The following is a 21,704-nucleotide window of genomic DNA, read 5'->3' on the forward strand; positions in this document are numbered from 1 at the left end:
GTCGTCCCCCTCTCCTCCCCGCCTCCGGCCCTCCTAGCAAAGTAGCCCAGAGGAGCAGAGCAGAACGACGCTGCCTGGGAACCTATCGTCTAACATCCCGGGTGCCCGGTGTGCGACGGACCCACTTCCCCAGCGCACGTTTCCGGTCCCAGCCGGGCCATTTCCGCTAAGCTTCCTTCGGGTGAGACGCGCGTGTTCGGCTCTGCGGTCTTGGGCTGGTGTTGCTGCGGGGAGTGTCGTCATGGCGTCGGCCGCAGCCCTGGCCCCGGCCCCGGCCCCTGCCCCGGCAGTGGAGCTGGGCTTCGCCGTCGAAGCGCCGGGCTGGCGCCTGCGGAGCGAGCAGTTCCCCAGCAAGGTGGGCGGGCGGCCGGCGTGGCTTTCCGAGTGCGGCCTTCCGGGCCCCGCGGAGCTGGCTTGCCCGCTGTGCCGCCGGCCGCTCGCCTTCCTGCTGCAGCTGTACGCGCCGCTCCCGGATCGCGCCGACGCCTTCCACCGCAGCCTCTTCGTCTTCTGCTGCCGGGAGCCCCCGTGCTGCGCCGGCTTCCGAGGTCAGGACCCGCTCCCCTCGTCCGCCTTCGCCGTCTTCTCCACCCCGGCAGGGCAGGCCGGCGCCTGGTCTAGTCCCGTAGTGCCTGCTGAGAGCTGTGCCCTCCTGGCCTTGCCCGAGAGGGAATCCGAGGAGTGAGGGAAGGGGAAGCTGTGCCAAGCCCACTTTTTACGATTGTTCCCTCATTCGATCCTCGAAGCAAATCTAGGAGGTAGGTGCAATTATTCCCATTTTCCAGGTGAGGAAACTGAGGCAGACAGGGTTAAGTGACTAGCCCAGGGTCACACAGCTAAGTGTCTGAAGCCAGATTTGAACTCGGTGTTCTGACACCAGGAGCGAGCCACCAGCTTTCCCAGAGGGAAGGGGGGCATAGGAAAGGAGGGGAGCGAGAAGTTCTGCGGGTGTGTGTGTATATGTATGGGGGGGGTGTTGGGAGCGAAGGGCTGTAGAGTGCAAGTTTTCAGCTATTTCCCAGTAGTCCCTGCTTTCTTTCTTTCCCATCCTTTTCCTTAATTATTCCTTTGGTACTTTAAAAATTTCCCTCTGGTTTTCTCCTCCCTTCCTTTTGAATTTTGGCTCGTTTAAAAAAAAAAAGTTAGCCTCATATCTCTGTGCTACAATTATTAGCCTCAATTTATAAGTGAAAAAACATAGAGGCCTAGAAAAAGTTAAGTGAATTGTTAGATGGTCACAAAGTAACTGGCAGAGCCAGGATTCCAAGGAAGATGGGCGCAGCTAGGCCGTGCAGTGAGTATAGAGTGCTGGGCCTGGAGACTGAAGACCTGAGTTCCAATCGGACCTCATACACTTCCTGGCTGTGTGACTCTGGGGACGTTACTTAACTTCTGTTTGTCTCTGTTTCATCATCGGCAGAATGGGGATAACAATGCTTACCTCCCAGGCTTGGCGTGAGGACCAAATGAGATGTTAATTGTCAAGCCTCTGAAACACAGAGAGTGCTGTATAAAATGTTAGTTATTATTATTAGACCTCTTCCTCCTTGTTAGTGTGTGCTGTGTTGAGTTGTCTGTGTAGGACATATGACCTCTTTTCAAGTATTTGAAAGGCCGATGTGAAAGAGGGATTTATATTCATGCTGTTTGGCCTCAGATAACCATAATAAAGACGATAATAAGAAGCCATGTTTTTGTGGTGCTCTCATGTTTACAAAACACTTTAGAAATATTATTTCATTTGAACCCTACAGCAAGCCTTTGAGGTACGTATGGTATTCATACCCCAGTTTTACAGATGAGAAGCTAAGCTGGAGACTAAGTGACTTAAATGTCTTGAGGAAGAATTGAAACCTCGATGTGCCTGTTTCAAGTCCATAGCTTTTATCTACCAGTTTGGACTAAATCCTCAGACCTACAAACAGTGGGTGCGGTATGCAAGCAGAGAAACAGATTTAGGGTTAGATACACAATGTCTACAGAAGTAAATATTTGGTGATGGTAGGGGCACCAACACCTGGGGCAGAGGGCAGGAAGTGCAGGAAATCCGAAGAAAGGGCACTTAACTTGACCCTTTAATGTAGTCTGGGCTTCTAAGAGCTGGAGGGCAGGAGGGAGAGCATTCCAGGGGTGGGGGACAGACTGTGCAAAGTCATGGAGATGGGGGATGGGATGTCATGTCTGGTGAACAGCAAGTAAGTCCATTTGACTAAATTTAAGTCACATGGGGTAATATGTGATCAACTTGAGAAGAGGCTGGGGTGAGGTTGTGAAAGGTTTTAAATTACAAACAGAAGTTTATATTTATCCTACAGGCAGTGGTGATCTGCTGAAGCTTCTAGAACCAGGGCGTGACATGGTCAGACCTGTGCTTTAGGAATATCAATTTGGCAGCTATGTGGAAGATGGTTTGCAGAGGAGAAAGACTGGAGGCAGGGAGACCAATTAGAAGTCTACTGTAGTAGGCCAGATAAGAGTTGAGGGCCTGAACTATGATGGTTGTAGTATGAATAGGGAGAATGAGACAGTTGAGAGGGATGTTGTGGAGGTAAAATTCACAAGACTTGTCCATTGAATTGCCATGGAGGGTAGAGTACAGGGAAAGACTGCAGCCCTTGAAGGATGGTGATGTCGCTGATGTAAATCACAAAGTTAGGATGAGTTTAGAGTGAAAGTTGTATTTTAGACTTGCAGAGTTTCAGATATCTGTGCAACATAGAGGTGGAGGCATCCAGTAGGTAGTGGATCATGGGCCCAGGACAGAGCCCAGGGGTACACCCACATCAAGACTGGGATGCGGATGATGATGTTTCAGAGGAGGTTGAAAAGAATCAGTGAGATAGGTAGGAAGAGAACCAGGAGGGAGAGAGCCAGAAGATGGAGTGGACAGCAGCTTCACATAGTATAGAGAGGTCTGGGAGGAACTGGACCACAAAAAGGATTTTTGTACATCTTTTCTAACTCTTAGTTTGTGATTTTTGTGCCACGTTTATGTTCACAAAGCTAGAAAGTGTAAGAGGTGGGATTTAGATCCAGATACCTTCTGACTCTCAAGTCTATTGCTGGTTTTGGTACATCATGCTTCTGCTAGAAAATAGAAGATATTTTCTTTCACTTTTTTTTTTAAGTTCAAACTGATAGATAAGTTACTCATTATGTTGAGTTGAAATTTGCTTCTACTAAAAAAAATTGCCACTTGTTCCTCTACCTGGCATTTTATGGAAACACAGAATCTAGGAGTTGGAAAGGGACCTCAAAGATTATCTTGTCTAGTCTGTGCTTAAGCAGGAATTCCCTATCAACATATTTGTAAAATGTTGCCTAATAAGCATCATTTCCATGAAAAAAATTGAGATCAAATGGGGGTACCAAAATATACCTGATAAACAGATGAAATGGAAAACTTATCTTAAAAGGAATGTTCACAACAATGTAACATTCCCTATTATCTTTAAGCTAAATTGGAGTCACGAGTCTGTATTTTTATGAACAGTTCATGAATAGTTTATGAATCATTCAGCCCAACTTGGCTGGTGACCACTTAGTAAGTAACAGATTCTTTGGCATTATGAGCAGTGTTTTTACCCTAATATCAGCTTCCTATGAATACCATAATTTTTCCTTTGACATGATTTAGAGAACTCCTTTTTTAGTGGCATCGTATTTTTATGGATATATTTTGATTATTTTCATTCTACTTTTCTAGTTTTTAGGAATCAACTACCCAGGAAAAATGACCATTACTCTTATGAACCACCATCTGAAGAGCCACCGGATAAAGAAGATGATTCTCTAAGAATACAGCTTCGTTCTGGTGTTCATCTCTGTAGAGTTTGTGGCTGTTTGGGTCCCAAAGTTTGTTCCAAGTGTCATAAGGCCCATTATTGTAGTAAGGATCATCAGACTCTTGATTGGAAGTTGGGACATAAGCAGTCCTGTACAGCATCAGGTAAGTTAAATATTTTTAAAAAATTATTTTCCAAGTAATTTTCCTTCAGCTCCCTGTCCTATTTTGTGGCTCTGAGTTCTTAATAGTGATGTCAAAAATGATTTTGTCTTAAAAAGACAAGCCACTAGGTACTTAATTTCATTTTTAAAATAAAATTTTATTGATATATTTTGTTTATATCACCCATCTTTCCCACTGTGCTCCTCTTCCCAACTCCCTCCCAGAGAGTCAGGCCTTCTGATAAAGAATTTAAGAGGAAAAAAGAAAAAAGTTATATAAAACTAACCAAAATGTTGAAAAGTCTGACATGCACAGTATTCCACAGCTGCAGTCCCCTTTCTTTTGCAAAGAAAAGGGAGGGCACCCTTCCCTGTGAAGTGACACTTTGACTGTTAAAGCCCGGAGAGATGATTACTTTCTATGAAGTTTATTATATTACATCATATGATGTGATTTGGTATCTTCCTGGAAAGTAAGTACTTCATGGATGGATGTCATTAATTGAAATATTAAAACATGAATGGAATTATCAAAAAGCATGTATTAAAATTTCTGATAATATTCCCTAAGAATTTTGATGTTTAAAAATAGGTGGGTCTCTTTGAAATCATAAGAATCTGGTATAGGTCAGAGGATTGAAAAGGGAGTTAGGTACAATTCTACCACATCCCTTCCCTCTAGGTAAGCCTTTCCTCAGCAGCCATCATTCCTGACCCCAATAAATAGTTTTATCTGAAGGGCTATAGATTGTGAACTTCTTTAGAGACCCACAGAGTCATTTTTTTATTATCCTTGAGTATCTATAACTTCACATGGTAACTATGCAGATATATTCTTTTAGATAATTTGAATAGTGCAATCCCAGACCACGAGTTCCTTTTTCCGGAATATGAAATTGTAATAGAAACAGAAGAGATGGAGCCTGACAAAGTTACCATTCCTGATTGCATTCCTGAAGGCCCGGAAAAGCATGAAGACTCTGAACTCATAGGCAGTATGGGTAAGAAGTAAATTTATTAGATAGATGTGCAAACTCTAAGGGAAGAAAAAAGAAAGCTAACCTGTGCTTTTCCATTCTGATTCCGTTATGTAATAGGATGGAAGCAGAGGCAGTGTGGGATAATGGATAGAAAACTGGCCTTGGGTTCTGGCTTTGTGATCCTGAGTAGGTCATTTAACTTCTTAGTCACTTAGCCAGCATGCATTTTTAGAGGGAAGTTCTTCACCCAGAGCATTGGTGAAATCACAGGACCAGTCAAAGTAAAAACAAAAAACAGGATAAAAGTACAGATCTATGAAATACCAGAAATGACTGTCTTAGTTTTTTATACAATAATTTGTAATAGATTATTTGGATTTCTGGCTCTCAGTAATGCTTCTCACCACTAGACATCAATGAGCCCTTCTCACTAAACATCTAGGATTCCATCCCTCCCTAGAAGGGAAAATGCTAGGATTCCAGACATTTCCAGTTATTTCAGTTGGCTCAGGTCCAGGCCAAATCTAGCTACCTCACTAGCTGCAGCCTATAAATAACAAATAATGTTGCAGATTGAAAATATATATCTTTTCCGTCTTAGCTTCCTTAGCTGTAGTTCAGTCTTGCAGTCTTTTGTAGCTTCATAAAAGCAACAGAATGTAATCGATGATAGTCTACATAAACTTAGGTGCTAACATCAGGCAGAGGAGTGTCAGGAGAAAGTTTATCAATTCCTCAAGAGAATATTAATCCTTTTGTCATGGGAGGCTTTTTCTAATTAATGGTGGCCACTAAAGTGGTTAGAGAGTTATACTCACCCAGAGAAGTTAGATATTTTGTCTAAAGCAGTTAACCCTAATTTAGCCCATTCATACAACCCAAGTAGATACGTTGTATATATCTGCCAATAATTTGAAAGCATAAGTCATTTCAAGGCAGTTTGAATAGTATCATATTCGTGTTGGGGGTCCAGGATTAAATCCAATTCTAGGGTTATGTAGAGTTGAGAAAAAGTTTAGTTTTCAAATTATAAATACCCAAAATTGGGGCAACTAGGTGGCGCACTGAATAGAGCACTAGCCCTGGAGTCAGGAGGACCTGAGTTCAAATTTGGCCTCAGACACTTGACATGCTTACTAGCTGTGTGACCTTGGGCAAGTCACTTAACCCCAATTGCCCTGCCTTGTCCCCTCCAAAAACAAACATCAATACCCAAACTTAAAGGTTGATTTGGTTTTGATTTTTTTTCCTCTCAGAATATCAGGTTACATTTAAATCCTTTTGGACTTGGGAATTTTGAATTCTTAAAAGCTTTCCCTCCCTTTACTTTACTGAGAAAATAAAAGTCATTGGGCATGAGTTTACTCATCTTCTATCTTCTTTAGCTTAATATTCCTCCTCTCATTGATCCCTTTTGTCCCTTATTTTTGCTACCACAAAAAAAAGTGTGCCTCTAAATGTTTTTGTATTAAGTCCTTCCATTTGTCTTTGGCCTTCTTGGGGTAGTAGTATCACTGGGTCATAGGGTATTTACAGTGTATCAACTTTTCTAGCATACTTCCAAATTGTTTTCCAGGATAGTTGGACTATTTTGCAGCTACAGTGGGAGGATTAGTGTGCTTTGTCTTCCTAAAGGCCTTCCAACATTAATCATTTTAATTTTTTCATCTTTGCCGATCTGATAGATGTGAGGAGATGCCTCACTTTGTTTTAGTTGTCTCTTATTTGTGTTTTGGAGTGTTCTTTCATATGATTGTTGACGGTTTCCTTTTTTTTTTTTTTTTCATTTAAAAACTATTTCATGTTCTTTAACAACTCTATCTATTGGAAAATCATTGACTTCTTGCCTTGAGTATACAAATATGTCCAAATCTCTCCTGTCTTGGAGGGAAAATTTTATTTCACCTTGCTCTCACTCTGTAATTCTTTCTTCTGTTTACAGTCAGATTTTTTGAACAAATTAGTTTATATCTGCTAATTCTACTTTCTCACTGCACTGCTCATGGTTGGCTATTACAGTAGCTTGCTAGATCTTTTTCATTTTCTAATTCATTTGGCACCTTGATACCAGCTAGATGGTTCAGTGGATAGAGTGCTGGGCTGGGAGTCGGGAAAACCTGAGTTCTGATCCAGTCTTAGACATTTCCAAGTTTTATGACCCTGGGCAAGTCACTTAATTTCTGTCTCTGTTTCCTCATCTGTAAAATGATGATAAGAACAGCACCTACCTTGCAAGGCTGTTGTGAGGATCAGTTGAGACTGTCATTATTATTAAAGGCGGCTCTAATCTTGTCATCCTCTTGAGCCTGAAAACCTCTGGCGGTATCCCATTGCCTGTTTGTCATTCAAGTCTTCTCATAAACTGACCTCAACTTCTATTTTATGCTTTATCACTACTCCTTGTGTGAACCTTCTGCTTTCGCTGGCTTGTCTTGGTTTTCCTGAACTCATCTTCTGAGCTTTTCCTTGTGCCATCACCTCTACCTGAAGTGCCGATTAAACTTCATATTGCCGTCTCTACTTGCCATCCTTTATCTGTCTCCCAAGTCCCAGCTTATGTGTTACCTCCATTCAGTTTTCCCCAATTCCCCCCTAGCCCTTCCCCGCCAGGAGAGAAGGCTATCTCCTTTGTAAGGTATGGAGTCTGGCCCTTTTCTTCTGTTATGATCATTTTGTCTGGGGAAATGACTTTACCTCTCTCTAGTTTCCTGTTTTGTAAACTGGAGATGAGAATAGCCAGTACTTTATAGGGTCTTAAATGAGGTAATGTCTGTGCAGTGCTTTGTAAACCTTAAAGTGTTGTGTAAATATTAAATAGTATTATAATTTCCCACAAGAGACTATAATAAACTCTTTGAGGCTAGAGACTAATATGTAACACAAAGAAACAGAGAACAATTAACTTTTTTTTTTTTGGCCGGGGTGGGGGGGGGTAGGCAGGGCAATTGGGGTTAAGTGACTTGCCCAAGGTCACACAGCTAGTAAGTGTGTCACGTGTCTGGGGTCGGATTTGAACTCAGGTCCTCTGGACTCCAAGGCCAATGCTCTACTCACTGCACCACCTAGCTGCCCCAACAGTTAACTTTTATATTATACTGCTACTATATTTACAACCTAGTGATTATCATACAAAGAAGGAAATGGGGATGGCTTAATGGAGGAGATAGAATTTGAAGCATGGCTATGATTCAGATCCTGAGGAAGGCAGTGAAAATAGCTGCCTTCTTTGCAGAGTGGGGAGATTATGGGAATACAACATTATATATCCTGCTGGATAGAGGAGGTAGGAATATTTGAATCAATGATTGAATGTAAAAGCATTTATGATTGAAGGAAGGAAACATTAAGTGCCTACTGCGTGTCTGGCACACTTGAAAGCTTTACAGAGATCACATTTGAGGATCCTCCCAACAACCCTGGGAGGTAGGCACCATTATATTCCTCATTTTGCAGATGAAGCAGTTGAGGCAGACAGAGGTTAAGTGACTTGCCCAGGTCACATAGTTATCATCTGATTTGAACTCAGATTTTCCTGACTCCAGGGCCTGCACTACCTACACACCTCACTTACATGTTTAGAAATAAAGGATATATAAAAACAGAAGATAACACCACAAAAAAAGTAAGTGTAAGAAAGCTACTTTGAGGAGACTTACTATGATACGGTATAGTAGAAAGGATCCCCTGACAAGTTACCAACAGCTGTGATCCTCAATGCCTTAATCTGTAAAGTGGGGATAATATCGTTAATAGTTACACCATGGTTGTTAAGAAAGTTCTCTGTGAACTATGAAGTGCTAAATAAGTGGGTTATTGTTCTTGTTGTACATCTGCTGTCATTAGAATTTGTTTATAGCATTTGTTTGTTTCTTTCAGATGAAGCACTTGAGGCAGAATTGGATTCCATAGCAAAGCATGAATCTAGGGAAGATAAAATCTTCCAGAAATTTAAAACTCAAATAGCCCTTGAGCCAGACCAGGTAAAGTAGACAACGTGTAATTGTCACATTTTTACCTTGGAAAAATACTTTTTGAGTAATTATTTTAGAAGGTAAAATCCACCACCACCACAACAAATATTTTTTACAAAGGATTGTGCCTTGATGGGCCGTCTGTAAAAACAATGCTCTGATAATATAGTTATGTTAATTCTTTATGATTGATAATCTTTATAGAATTTTTTTCTTTTTATGATGTCTTTGCATCATTGTGTGATGGGGTCTATATAGTTTGCCTTTTTGGACAGGAGAAGATAATTTACTCTCCTTTTTTGCTTTATCATTCACGGGACTCTGTACTCTGCATTTTGCTTCACTTCTCTTCACCTTAAACATGCCAGCTGCCTGAAAAAAGGCCATTTAGGTTTGCGTAAGTCCCGTACCTAAAATAAAATGAAACCCAAGCAACAATCTCAGAAGTGAGCAAGGGTATAGTGGGAGGAAGTTCAGAGCATTACTTCATATTAAAAGATTTGCCACAGTCATCTCTGGTGTTTGGAGCCTGTGAGTGAAGTGAGTGATTTCTAGTTGTGTATTCATTTTCACAGCATCTTGTTAGAGCAGAACCAGTATTTGATAGAGTTGATTCTTTAATGGATTTTACCTTGATCCATAGAGTGTTTCTTCTGGCATTTGTTCAGTTTTTCTAATTTTGTTTCTTAATTCTTGTGGCCAACCTTAAACATAGATCTTAAGTATCAGATGCTAAAGACCAGAGTGCTGCACTGTATTCTGCTGGACCATAGGCTAGATTTAGATCGGAGACTGCTTCCTTTCCTACTGCTCTGCTGCCAGCTGCACTAAGTGGAATGCAAGGATTGTGATAAATGGAATAAGCATGGAATACCTTTGAGATCTTTCTGTTGAGTCATAGTGCCTTTATTACTGATGAACTGAGTTGATTTATCAGCTTTGTTGTATGTTTTGAGAAAGCATTGCTAGTGCATAATAACAGGTATTTTCTCAGAATTGTTATATATTTTATATTATATATCAGACTATTTCAGATAAATATTTCTGCCATATTTAGGGGAACTTTCCAAACCCATGTAAACTTTCCAAAGCTATCTGTAAAATCTTTTCCTCATAACTCTTTTTTGTAAGATTTGTGAGTGATAATGTCTTAAGAACTTTCCGTTTGATTTTAGATTCTTAGATATGGCAGAGGAATTGACCCTATCTGGATTTCTGGTGAAAATATTCCTCAAGAACAAGATATTCCAAATTGTCCATGTGGTGCCAGGAGGATATTTGAATTCCAGGTATGAGTTCTGAAATAAGGGATGATCATGGTGTAGCAGGAAGCACCCTGGCACACCCAGGATTCCTGGTAGCACAGGTTCTTTAATCTGCCTTTCTAGAAAAGACTGCTCAAAAAGGAGTTAACAATGCTACTTTTAATTACATTCACTAGTTCAGGGGAAGGTCAGTACCCTGAATGTCTGAGGAAATACAAGCAGAGGCTCTGACTGCCTGAATCAAAGCAATATTGCTATACACTTTACATACACCATTGGATAGAGAGAGCCTTTACATCTGAGCAGTTGATGGTCTGAACATATGGCTACTCAGTTTCAACCAGGGAATCATAAGGTCGTTCTCATAAGTGAACCCCTAAAGCAAAATACCAACTCAGAGTGTATATATATATACTTCTCAGAGTCAGAAGGCATCACAGCCCTCTTGACTCAGTGCCTAATCAGCTTAGTAGCAAAAGGTGTGAAAGCCATCCTACAAGCAAGTTTCCCTTAATGGGCTCCACGTGAGGCCTATTGATGGGTGGGGAAGATCTTCATATCCCATTAACATTACACATGGCTAAAATTAGTCTATTTTCTGAATTAATTTTTTAATCTGTGTTGTTGGTCCTTGACACATAAAAGGAATGGATATTCTATGGAACATTTGTGAAAAGTCATAAATTGGAATCACATGGGATGAGGTGATCTGCATCAGGGGAAGTACTCACAGTGATGAACATCAATCTGTCAGACCATAAAGAGTGTTTGCTCTGCAGTAGTTAGCTGTAAATAGGGTCCTGTTTCAAGCAAAAAGACCCGTATGTACAAAAATACTTACAATAGCTCTTTTTTATGGTAGCAAAGAACTGGAAACTGAGAACCAGTTATGGTATGTGAATGTAATGGAATACTGTTGTGCTGGAAGAAATGATGAAAGGGAAGACTGCAGAAAAACCTGGAAAGACTTGTATGAATTGATGCAGAGTGAAGTGAGCACAAGTAAGAGAACAACTTATACTGTAACAATAATGTTATAAAGACACATCTTTGATAAATGTAAGAATTCTAAGCAACACAGTGACCAACCAGGATTCCAAAGGACCCATGAGGAAACATGACATACATTTCTTGACCCAAAATACAGAAAGAGACATATTTTTTTAGACATGGCCAACGCAGAAATTAGTTTCGTTCAGCTGTGCATAGTTGTTACAAGGATTTTGTTTTGTTTCTTTTTTCACTGAGTAGAGGGAATTGAGAGAGAAATAGATCTTTGAAAAAATCTAGATATTTTTCTATCATATGGACTAATACTATTGAAATCTATATGCATTTAATAGAAATGCCCTGAAAACATAGTTTCATTATTCAGTGGTGAATAGGGACTCTTCATTCACATTGTATTTTGTAAGAGGATTTAAGTAGGAATTTTACTTTTTCCACAAATCAACTTGAGACTGATTTTTAAAGCACTTGATATCTTAATCAGGTTGAAGTGTGTCTCCTAGTGGGTCATTTTGCAGTGATTTTTAAATTAACCAGTATATGATCTATTATAGAATACAATTTCAAGTAGAACTATATTGCCACAGTTCTACCTTTTTACTCTTTTCTCAAAATAAATCAGTAGGTTATAGTTGCTGTATACATTGTTATTAATACTACTCTTTCTTAACATTAGAATATTTTAAATTTAAAAACAATTTTTAGATAAAAAAATTAACAAAAATTTGTTTTTTTCATACTCCCATGCCTGCACCCTTGAAGGAGGAAAGGTGGAGGGATCAAAACCTTTGTAACAAATATGCACAGTCAAACAAACTTAAGTTTTGCATTTGGCCATGTCTAAAAATGTCTCATTCTGTACCTGAGTCAGGAGGTGGGTGGAATGTTTCCTTGTGGGTCTTCTGGAATTGTGATTGGTCATCCTGTTGTTCAGAGTTCCTAAGTCTTTCAAAGTAGTTTTTCTTTACTCTTGTTGTTATTATAGAAATAGTTCTTTAGGTTCTGCTCACTTGACTCTTATCAGTTCATATATGTCCTCACAAGTTTCTCTGGTTTTCGCCTTTAATTTCTTACATTTATATATCATGATTTATTTAGCTATTCCCCAAATGCTGGGCATCTCCTTAAGTTTCCAGTTCGTGTTTTCCACAAAAAGCCCCTATAAATATTTTTGTACATATGGGTCCTTTCCCTCTTTCTTTGATCTCTTTGGGTTTTAGTCCTTATAGTGGTATCCCTGGATGAGAGTCTGCATGGTTCAGTAACTTTTAGGTTATAGTTGCAAATTATTTTACAGAATGAGTGGGCTAATTCACAGCTTCACCAGCAGTGCCTCATTTTACCTGTCTTCCTGTAGCCCCTGCACCATTTGTCATTATCCTTTTTTGTCAGCTTTGCCAGTCTGATGAATGTGAGTTGGAATTTCAAGAGTTGTTTTAATTTGCCTTTCTCATTAATTTGGAGCATTTTTTCATATGGCTGTTGATAGTTTGGATTTCTTCTTTAGAAAACTGCCTGGGGGCAGCTAGGTGGCGCAGTGAGTAGAGTACCGGCCCTGGAGTCAGGAGGACCTGAGTTCAAATCCGGCCTCAGACACTTGACACATTTACTAGCTGTGTGACCTTGGGCAAGTCACTTAACCCCAATTGCCCTGCCAAAAAAAAAAAAGCAAAAAAAAAAAGAAAACTGCCTATTTTTGTCCCTTAATCAATTATAAATTGGGGTAAAATTAGTATTCTAACACAGGGCTGTCCAAAGTATGGTCCGCCTGTGTTTACTATGGGTGTGGAAATTGACATAAATGCTTTAACTAAAGCATTTGTGTGGATTTCTATGCTTGTAGTGGACACAGGCGGCCCGCATGGGGGTGCACGACCCATGTTTTGGACGGCCCTGTTACAACATTTTTAGTAACTGTAACTGTTGGAGCTATTTTAATAGAAAAAACAACCAAGACAGATGATCTCTCCAGACCTGTAGTTTGTGAAGTGAGACTTATACCTACTTACTTACTTAGTTGGCTGCTCCTTCCCAACAGGCATATGTTAACCTGAGGGCTACATGGAGATGGAGCCATAGAGGGGGCCAGGGAATTTGCTAAGAATGTCAGTTATATATAGTAACTGTGATCTTTCTTAAAGAGTTTAATAATTTAAGATAAAAGTATAAAAATTAAGCTTATCATCACTAGCTTTAATCCGAATAAGAATAGGGATGTGCTGCTCTCCAATTCCATGTTGTCTTTTCTCAGGTTATGCCACAGCTTCTAAATTACCTGAAGGCTGACAGACTGGGCAGAAGTGTCGACTGGGGGACTCTGGCTGTATTTACCTGTGTGGAGAGCTGCAACTTGGGCACAAAGTACACAGAGGAGTTCATTTGGAAACAAGACTTTACAGAGACAACTTAAAATCATGAAAGACAAATCTCTAGTCTGGTTATTTTGTACTCCACATTTTAGAATAACTGGATGATCTTCAAGCCTTGAATATGCTGGTGTAATGAGGAGAAAAGCTAATGTTACAGTAATCGAGATAAAACTCATCACAACAGTCCCAGTGTCTGCCGGCAGGCTGACTGTGATGGCCATTTAGTTTAATGCACATGCTGATGTGCCTGCTCAACCATGGGAGGAAGAATTTTATTATAGTGAACTGCAAAGCTGGATATCAGAGAACTTACGCTCAGCTCTTAATCACATAATCAAGTACTTTACTGATGGTGGTTTCTTGTTTTCATAATTAACAGAATCTTTTGCCCAAAGCCCTTGCAGTACTAATTTTTACACTTAGTGTGCTGACATGATAATACAGAGCCATACCTTTATCTTTTTAATGACTAGAACTCCTCAGCTGTTAAGCAGCAGAGCAGCCAGTTTCTGGTGGGGAGTGACAGGAATAATTGAGTTTTTGCAAACGAGGCTGCTAATCACTTCATTCCTTAAGTCTAAGGTTGGATGTTTTGTTTTCCCCTTTGTCTTTTGTCATTTTTTTTTCTGTCTCTTCCCTTTTGTCTTATCTCCTTATTTCTCCTTCTGTTCTCTCAGACACTAACACCTTGTATCGGTAATGAAGATGGGCTTTTAGCACTTATTCAATCAAGTGCCCTTGAAGAGTTTGGCCTTTGTTTCCTTGATTAAATCAGGAATCCTTGATGACCTCCTTGCCTTAAGGGAGAGCCTAGTTTACATGGGTTTGAGTGACATGTTTGTGACATCAGAGGCTATATAAACCCAGAGGTTGGTGTTCTCCCTTCAGGCTCTCACTCCTGGGAGGCTGTTGGCATGGGACTCTGGGTAGCCACTCTAAGAGCCTCGAGGCTTATCAACCCAGATGTTGCTTTCTTGGTAACTATGAATTGTATTTGGTCTGTTTATGATGTATGTTTGTAATTTGTATTTGCTCTGGAGTTTGGGGTGCCAGCATTTCCCCTGAAGTAAGTGAATATTTGTATGTTGGATTGAAATAAGATTGCTAACCCCATTAACGCTGCTTTCCTTAGTAAAGCAGATCAAAAGAACCTGTGTTGGCAGCTCTTGTTGCTGGTTTTGTTGGGTCTTAACTTTAAGGAATTAACATACGAATATAACTCACTTATTTCAGGAGGAAAAGCCAGCACCCTGAACTTCAGAGCAAATACAGACAAATTATAAATATACATTATAAATAGACCAACTACAAACCAACATCTAGGTTAGCAAAGCTGGGGGGGTGGGGTGGGAGAGCAGTTAGAATGGCTTGTCCAGAATCTCAACACTCCTTCCATGAGTGAGCCCCAAACAAAAGGCTAACCCCCGAGTTTTTATATCCTGTTCAGGGCCTGAAGGATTCACACCTAATTAGCAAAAGAGTGTGAGTCTGGGGCTTTACACCTAGTTAGCAAAAGGGTATGTGCCTGTAGCTTTGCACCTAGTAAGATTTAATCAAAGGCACTTAGTAAATTTAGAATTCTAAAACAGTCAAAAACAAAAAAGTCCCACCTTGATTACCAGTACACGTGCTTCTATTGCCCTCCACATTACTTGAAATTTTAATTCCTCCAACATTATGGTGCTCCATAATTAAGCCATAGAGCGTCACTGGGCAGCTAGATTGCTCAGTGGATAGAGCACTAGTCCTGTAGTCAGGAAGACCTGAGTTCAAATTTGGCTTTAGCCTTTGCCTTAATCCACTGGAGAAGAACATGGCAAACCATTCCAGGTCCATGGGGTCACAAAGAGTAGGACACGACTGAACAATAACCACATAGCGTCACCAGAATATTCTTTTGAAGAAATGAGCCTTTGCACTAGCAGAGATTTTTGAGACCTTGGAAGCACTGCGGAATTTCGCAATGCAGTCCATCTTAACCTACTCCATTTCTAGGTCCCCAGTTCGTTGTTCATCCGTCAGTTCATCCTCTTATATGTGTATGAGATTACAATGTCTCAGTATCGTGTTGAAAGGTTTTGTACTTGGCATAAAGGGAGGCAGTTACTAGGGGGGAACTTGGCTGTACTTGTAACTCCCAACTGTCCTACTTCAATATTTTAAAGACTGGGGGTACACTGTAACATCACACATCTTACGTACTTTTAAAGATGCTTATAATTTGCTGTGGCCAAAATCACTTACTGGTTAACTGGTGGTGAGCCCCCCAGCACTTAGGTTGGTGGGTCTGATAGTGGATATATTAGCTTTGCCAAACCTGTACTCTAAACGGTTCTGTTGTGGGTATGGGATTTCACCAGAACGTAACTCCTTTCATAGCCACCCTGCCTTTTTAAAAACTTCCTGATGCTTTTATTTTTTACTATCTACTCTGCCAATTCCCTCTAACCCCTGGTTGAACCCTCCCTTATAACAAAAAGTTAAGAAAAAGCAACGAAGTGTAACAATGTGTGTAACATTCTGCATCCTCCTCCTCTTCGCCTGAGAATGGGGGAGCATGTTTCATTTGTTGTTCTAGGAAAGGTCCCCTGATCTAGTCTTCAAGAACCCAAGGTCAGCTACATTAGGATGAAGGAACTGAGGAGTATCAATTTTAAGATCATCCTTTGTGGCTAATGGGAGTATTGTGGAAAGTAGTCAAATTTTGCCTTTAAAAGAATATCTTATCACAATAATTAGAGGTTTAAAAAGTCCATAATGGAGAGCTACATAGTAACCACTACAGTTGAATTTTAATTGAGACTACTCAAAGCTATAGTTGGTAAGACTGCTTGACCATTATAAATTGTACTGGTTTACCAATTTATTGATTTTTATATAGGCTAAAATTTCTCCTGTTTATTTGTCCTTGCACCTCTGAACCGTTCTGTAGAAAAAAAAATTTTTTGGGAAGAAGAAAAACAAATATCTGATCTAGTATTCTAAATCTGTGCCCCACCCCCACCCCCCCAGCCCACAGAGGTGGTGGAGAGGCATAGCTTTTTGGAGCCAAGCTTATTAATTTGCAACATTTTTTATTATTTGTAGTTGCTCTCCATTTATATTGTTAACATTACTTTGTAGTTCTTGGCTCTGCTTTGCATGAGCTCATGTAAGTCCATGCCATTGTCATCATTTCTTAGAGGACAGTAATGCATTGCATTGTGTGCCCTCATACCTTATTTGATGGCTTCTACATTGTTACAGTTCTTCGGTATTGAAAAAAAGTGCTGCTTATAAATATTTTGGGTTTTTTTAATCTTTATCAGTGACTCCCTTGGGGTATTTGCCTAGCAGTGGAATCTCTGCATCAGAGTGGTTAGCCACATTATTTACTTAACATTAAATCGCTTTCCAAAACGGTCTTGGCAAATTCACAGCTCCATTAGTAATGAATTAGTGTGTCTATCGTGTTTTCACAACTCAAACATTAACTTCGATCATTTTGCCAATTTGCAGTGTGTGAGGTGAAGCCCTAAGACTGTTTTGATATGCATTTCTCAGTGATTTGGAACACACTTAACTGTGGTTATTAGTTTGAAGTTCTTTTGGTATCCTCTGAGCACTTTTTTTTGGGGGGGGAATGGGGGATGGCTTTTAGACAGGGTTTTTAATTTTTTCTGATGACCTGCCAGTTAGCTTTCCAGTCATTGGGGAAGGATTTTAAAAATAAAGTTATAAATTCTTTTGATCTTCCCTTAAAATTTTTTTTTCCTAGAAGAGAGAGCTATAGTCTTAGAGTCTGGAAGATCTGGGTTCAAGTTCTGTTTCTGACAAACAGGTTATAGGACTGGCCAAGTCATTTTAACCTGTGACAGACAGCCCTCTTTAAGACTTAAGTTGATGAGGGCTTGCATTAGGGTGGTGGCAGTATCAAAAGAGAGGAGGCATATAGTGATGGGGTGCTTGTGCTTGGACCCTAATTCTAACATGTTTCTAGCCTCTGCCTGTGCCTGAACTCCAGTTCTAAAATCACATCTCTCCCTAGCTTGTAAGCATTGACCCTATCTCTAGCTAAAGGGCAGCGTTCCCCAACTAACTCATCTCTGCTTCTTCCTCAGTAAGCAGCTATGCCCAATTATAGATTGATTCAGGATGTTGATAGCTGACAATACACTGAGTCTAACACCCATCCTAGACACAGTCAAATGTATACTCCCTTACGTTAATCTTGTCTAACAAGACACATGATAGAGTCCACCTGGACATTCCCAGCCAGCCCTGAACTTTTGGTGACTTAGTGACGTTTCACAGGCAAAACCACACCCCTGGGTAGGGCCCCCCCACCCCCTGGGCTGTTTCCCAGTGAACTCTGGGTAAGATACCTTCATGTTCCTTCAAGAACTGACCACCCCTTAATCATACCTAAACCACTCTCCAATCCCACCCCAAAACACCTAATTGACAGATTTCATCCTTAAATCTTGTACTCAAACTTTCCTTGTAGCCCTGTATGGTTGAGGTTCCCTAAGAACTCTTGCCAGCTTTATTTACCTAAAGCGTAATAAATCTTTCCCTCCTTGACTTACAGAATGCTTGGGTCTGCGAATTCATTCCAGGCAGCCTTGCCTTGGGAACTTTGGTTTGGGATTTCTACATCCCTGGGTTCATTTCTCCCTCAGCAATAGGAAAGATGTTGCAAAGGTGAAATTAAAAGACCCAGGCGACAGATTGGATATGGTGGGTGAGAGACAACTGGGCAGCTGAGGATGACACCTAGGTTGTGAACCTGGGGGACTGGGAGGATGATGTTGCCTTCAACAGTAACAGGGAATTTAGGAATAGGGGAGGGTCTGGGGGAAAGGTGAGTTCAGTTTTGCACATTTTGAGTTTAAGGTGTCTACTGGGGGTCCGGTTTGAAATGTCTGAAAGGTAGTTAGAGATTAGAGATTGGAGGTCAGAGAGTTTAAGGCATAACCTTTTAACCACAGATCCTATTACTGGGCTTATACACTATCAGCAAGAAAAAAGTCCCTATCACATGCCAAGACATTTGGAACAGAACTTTTTATGATGGCAAAGAATTGGAAACAAAGTAGATGCCTATCAGTTGGGAAATAGCTAAACAAACCGTGGTACATGAATGTAATGGGAAGTTACTGTGCTGTAAGAAATGATGTGTGGAAACGTGGAAAGATCTATATGAACTAATTAATGCTGAGAGAAGTAAGCAGGGCCAAGAACACACCCTATACAATGACTGTAACAAGGTGAATGGAAACACTGACACCAAAAAAGTAAAAAGAGAGATCGAACAGACTCGAAGTATAAGGATACTCCAAACTGGAGCGGGGGAGGAAGGGCCCACAGGTGTTTCACATTGGCACATTTTTGGATTTTAAAAAATGTATTGATTAGTTATGGCATTTTTCCCCCTCCCTAAGAAAACCCTGTTTGTTGTAAGGGATGGCTGTATGGGAGGGTGTGGTTGGGAATAACTGATATATAAGAAACAAGTCAATAAAACCTTATGAAAAATGAAAATGATCACTGATAACTTTGGCAAGAGCAGTTTTGGTGGAACAATGAGGTTAGAAGCTGGACTTTTGTAAGGGGCCAAGAAGAGAGAAGAGAAAGTGGAGGCCTCCTATTGTAGAATGCCTTCTCAAGTTTTGCCCTGAAGGGCAGAAGAGATAGGATGATAGTTGAAATGGAAGGATCAAGTGAGCATTCTTTAAGGTTGGGGGACACATGGACAGCCTTGTAGGCAGTAGGGAGGGAGCCAGCAGACAGGGGGAGGTTGAGGATAACCCAGAAGGCATGACAGTGGGGCAGTCAGTTGGAGATGTGAGGGAATGGGGTTGCTTTTATGGATGGAGGGCTGAGCCTTTGTCAAGAGGGAGGTCACAGCAAATAGACTGTAAAATATCAGCCTGAGAGGAGTAGGGTGGGGGGGGGCAGGGATGGGAGATTTGAGAAAGGATGAAAAGGTCTGAAGGAACTGCTGTGAAGAGTGGAACAGTGAGCTGATGGGTGTATAAGGAGGGCTTTGTGGCATTGAGGGCCCAGTTAAGTTGTATAACAAATTCACAGTGGATCCAGAAGGGTTCATGATTTTCTTCACTTACCTTCAGCAGCACATGCGTAGGAGTGAGGGCAGCAGATGTGATCCACTGAGGAAGACAGCATAAAGTTTAAGTGGCTTAAGATGGGGGAAGGGTGAAAGTGTGGTTAGCGCAGGGGAGAAACCTTGGGAGAAAACAGTTTGAGGGATTGGAAGTTGCAATGTAGATAAAGAACAGGGTTTCATAAGAGAAGGGAGAGGGCAAAGTAAAAGCCAACAGATTATGGTCAGATAAAGTTATTTCAGAACTCTTGAACATGGAGGTATGGTGCCTTTGTGGGTGATGAGAAGATCAAGAGTATGGCCTTTTTTGATTGAAGTTGAGGTAGGGTGGAGGAGTAGGTCATGGAGAAATGAGTAGATTGAGGGAGTGTATGGCTCTGGTGTTGGATGTTTAAACCCCTCTACGGGTGAAGGCAGTTTAGAGAAAAATTGTGATGCAGGCTGTGGTTTGTCCCTCATTCTCAAAGAGGACCATGAAATCAGGAAGGTGATGCCATGACTTGCAAGTGAATTGGATTTAAGTGAGGCAGGGCTGTGCAAAGTAACCAGCCTTTCTCCTCCTGAGCCATATATATAGGTCCAGTTGCAAGATATAGATCAGAACAACTGGAGATGGCCCTGGCCTTAGCCTTTTTTTAAGGTAAGGTCTTTCCCATGTCTCAGTTCGTCTGAGGCAACTCCCATTCGGTGATTAAACTTGGTAAGAATTGAGGCAAAAAAAATGGCCTCTTTCACCTAGTTAAAAAAAAAAATCAATCTGGGAAGGGGAGAAGACCCTCAGGATTTCTGGCCAAAACAGAAACAACTGCTATTTACATTCACTCTGAGCCATCAGAACCCAAACAATGACCCAGGTAGGCTTCGGCTGCGACCTATTGTTGGCCAGTGACTTAGGCAGTCCCCCTAAAAAGGAATCTAGCTAGTAAAACCCTAGATATCTTGCTTTTCATATCCAGGTACTGAACTTGCTGAGGGAAGAAGGAAGGGGAGTGACCTACAGCAGCAATCAGATTTTGTTGAGTGGTAGGTAACAACAGTGTTTATCTCCAAAGAAGAGAGGTTATGATCCTTGGAGGAAGTTTAGAGAACCTGGAAGTGGTGAAGGTTAAGCAAGGAGTATTCGAACTCCTCCACTTCAACCAGAAGGCCCAGGGGAATGGCCAGGGAGGTTCTAGGTTTCAGTGATGACTTAGGATGAAGCCAAGTTTGTTGCCCATGGGACAGGCTTACAGAGGGCACGGTGGAAGGCATAGGTGGTGTTTGGTTACAGACTAGGTACCAATCTTTGGTGGCTCCACTGATAAAATCACTGGTCTGGCAAAAACAGCAGTAAAGACACGGCTGGGGCTGAAGACTTAAATTTCCTATACTTCCTTGCCTAAATTACCTCGACTCCTAAGCATTCTTTGAGATGTGAAAAAAGCTAAAACCAAAGTAGGCACTCATGATTTAGGAATCACCTGAACTAATTGTGGTAAATTAATGAAAAAGGCTGTAATATATTATGTTGTAAGAAATCACAAACATGAAAAATTGAAACTTAGGGAGAATTGTATGAATTGATGCAGACTAAAGTATAATTATTAAAGAACATTCCCTTACTATAATTTTAAGCAAAAATAACACTAGACACTCCCTTCCTGAACTTCTGGGCCCCCTACAGATTATAGACTGTGGGTCCACACAACACCCTTCCAGCCCTAGCCTAAGCTTCTGTATACCATGGTGAACCAATACTTTTACTGCCATCAAGCCAACTGTCAACCATTTGGACTTAAATCTGGTAGATCAAGCATTTTTAGGCAGAAGGGATTCCTCCACAGCTTATATAGTAGCGTTGGTGGGCACCTCAGGAATAGGCTTGGAGTTAGGCCTCAATTTTCAGAGAAGGGCCTGGTCTGTGCCACACTGGGTTCTGTTTCCTGTCCTGTGTTGTAGGCAGGATTTTAGGCACAGATGCCTCTACAAATGCAGAACAAATCTCTATTTGTTCTGAGGAGATGGAGTGTTGTTACCCACTGTAACCCAACCATTTACTAGTGGTGATGGGTGTCCTT

The 21,704-nt window shown here is 41.0% G+C and overlaps 1 protein-coding gene across 1 annotated transcript; it reads left to right on the top strand.

The window, feature by feature from the left end:
• The first annotated feature begins 241 nt into the window (after nt 1-241).
• Nucleotides 242-14,311, top strand: PDCD2 (programmed cell death 2). The gene is made up of 6 exons (XM_036767642.1): nt 242-548; nt 3,707-3,949; nt 4,791-4,949; nt 8,805-8,908; nt 10,075-10,188; nt 13,424-14,311. Exons 1-6 carry the CDS (start codon nt 242-244, stop codon nt 13,580-13,582), a joined length of 1,086 nt encoding a protein of 361 aa, XP_036623537.1. The 3' UTR covers nt 13,583-14,311.
• The last annotated feature ends 7,393 nt before the right edge of the window (nt 14,312-21,704 follow it).

The sequence above is a fragment of the Trichosurus vulpecula genome, chromosome 7, assembly GCF_011100635.1.
Source record: "Trichosurus vulpecula isolate mTriVul1 chromosome 7, mTriVul1.pri, whole genome shotgun sequence".
Taxonomy (NCBI): Eukaryota; Metazoa; Chordata; class Mammalia; order Diprotodontia; family Phalangeridae; genus Trichosurus; species Trichosurus vulpecula.

Bases quoted from the DNA above. Each gene is read 5' to 3' on its own strand.
- PDCD2 (XM_036767642.1), top strand. From the start codon at position 242: ATGGCGTCGGCCGCAGCCCTGGCCCCGGCCCCGGCCCCTGCCCCGGCA. The intron at 8,909-10,074 runs GTAAAGTAGACA...GTTTGATTTTAG, and splicing joins TAGCCCTTGAGCCAGACCAG to ATTCTTAGATATGGCAGAGG. The intron at 10,189-13,423 runs GTATGAGTTCTG...GTCTTTTCTCAG, and splicing joins GGAGGATATTTGAATTCCAG to GTTATGCCACAGCTTCTAAA.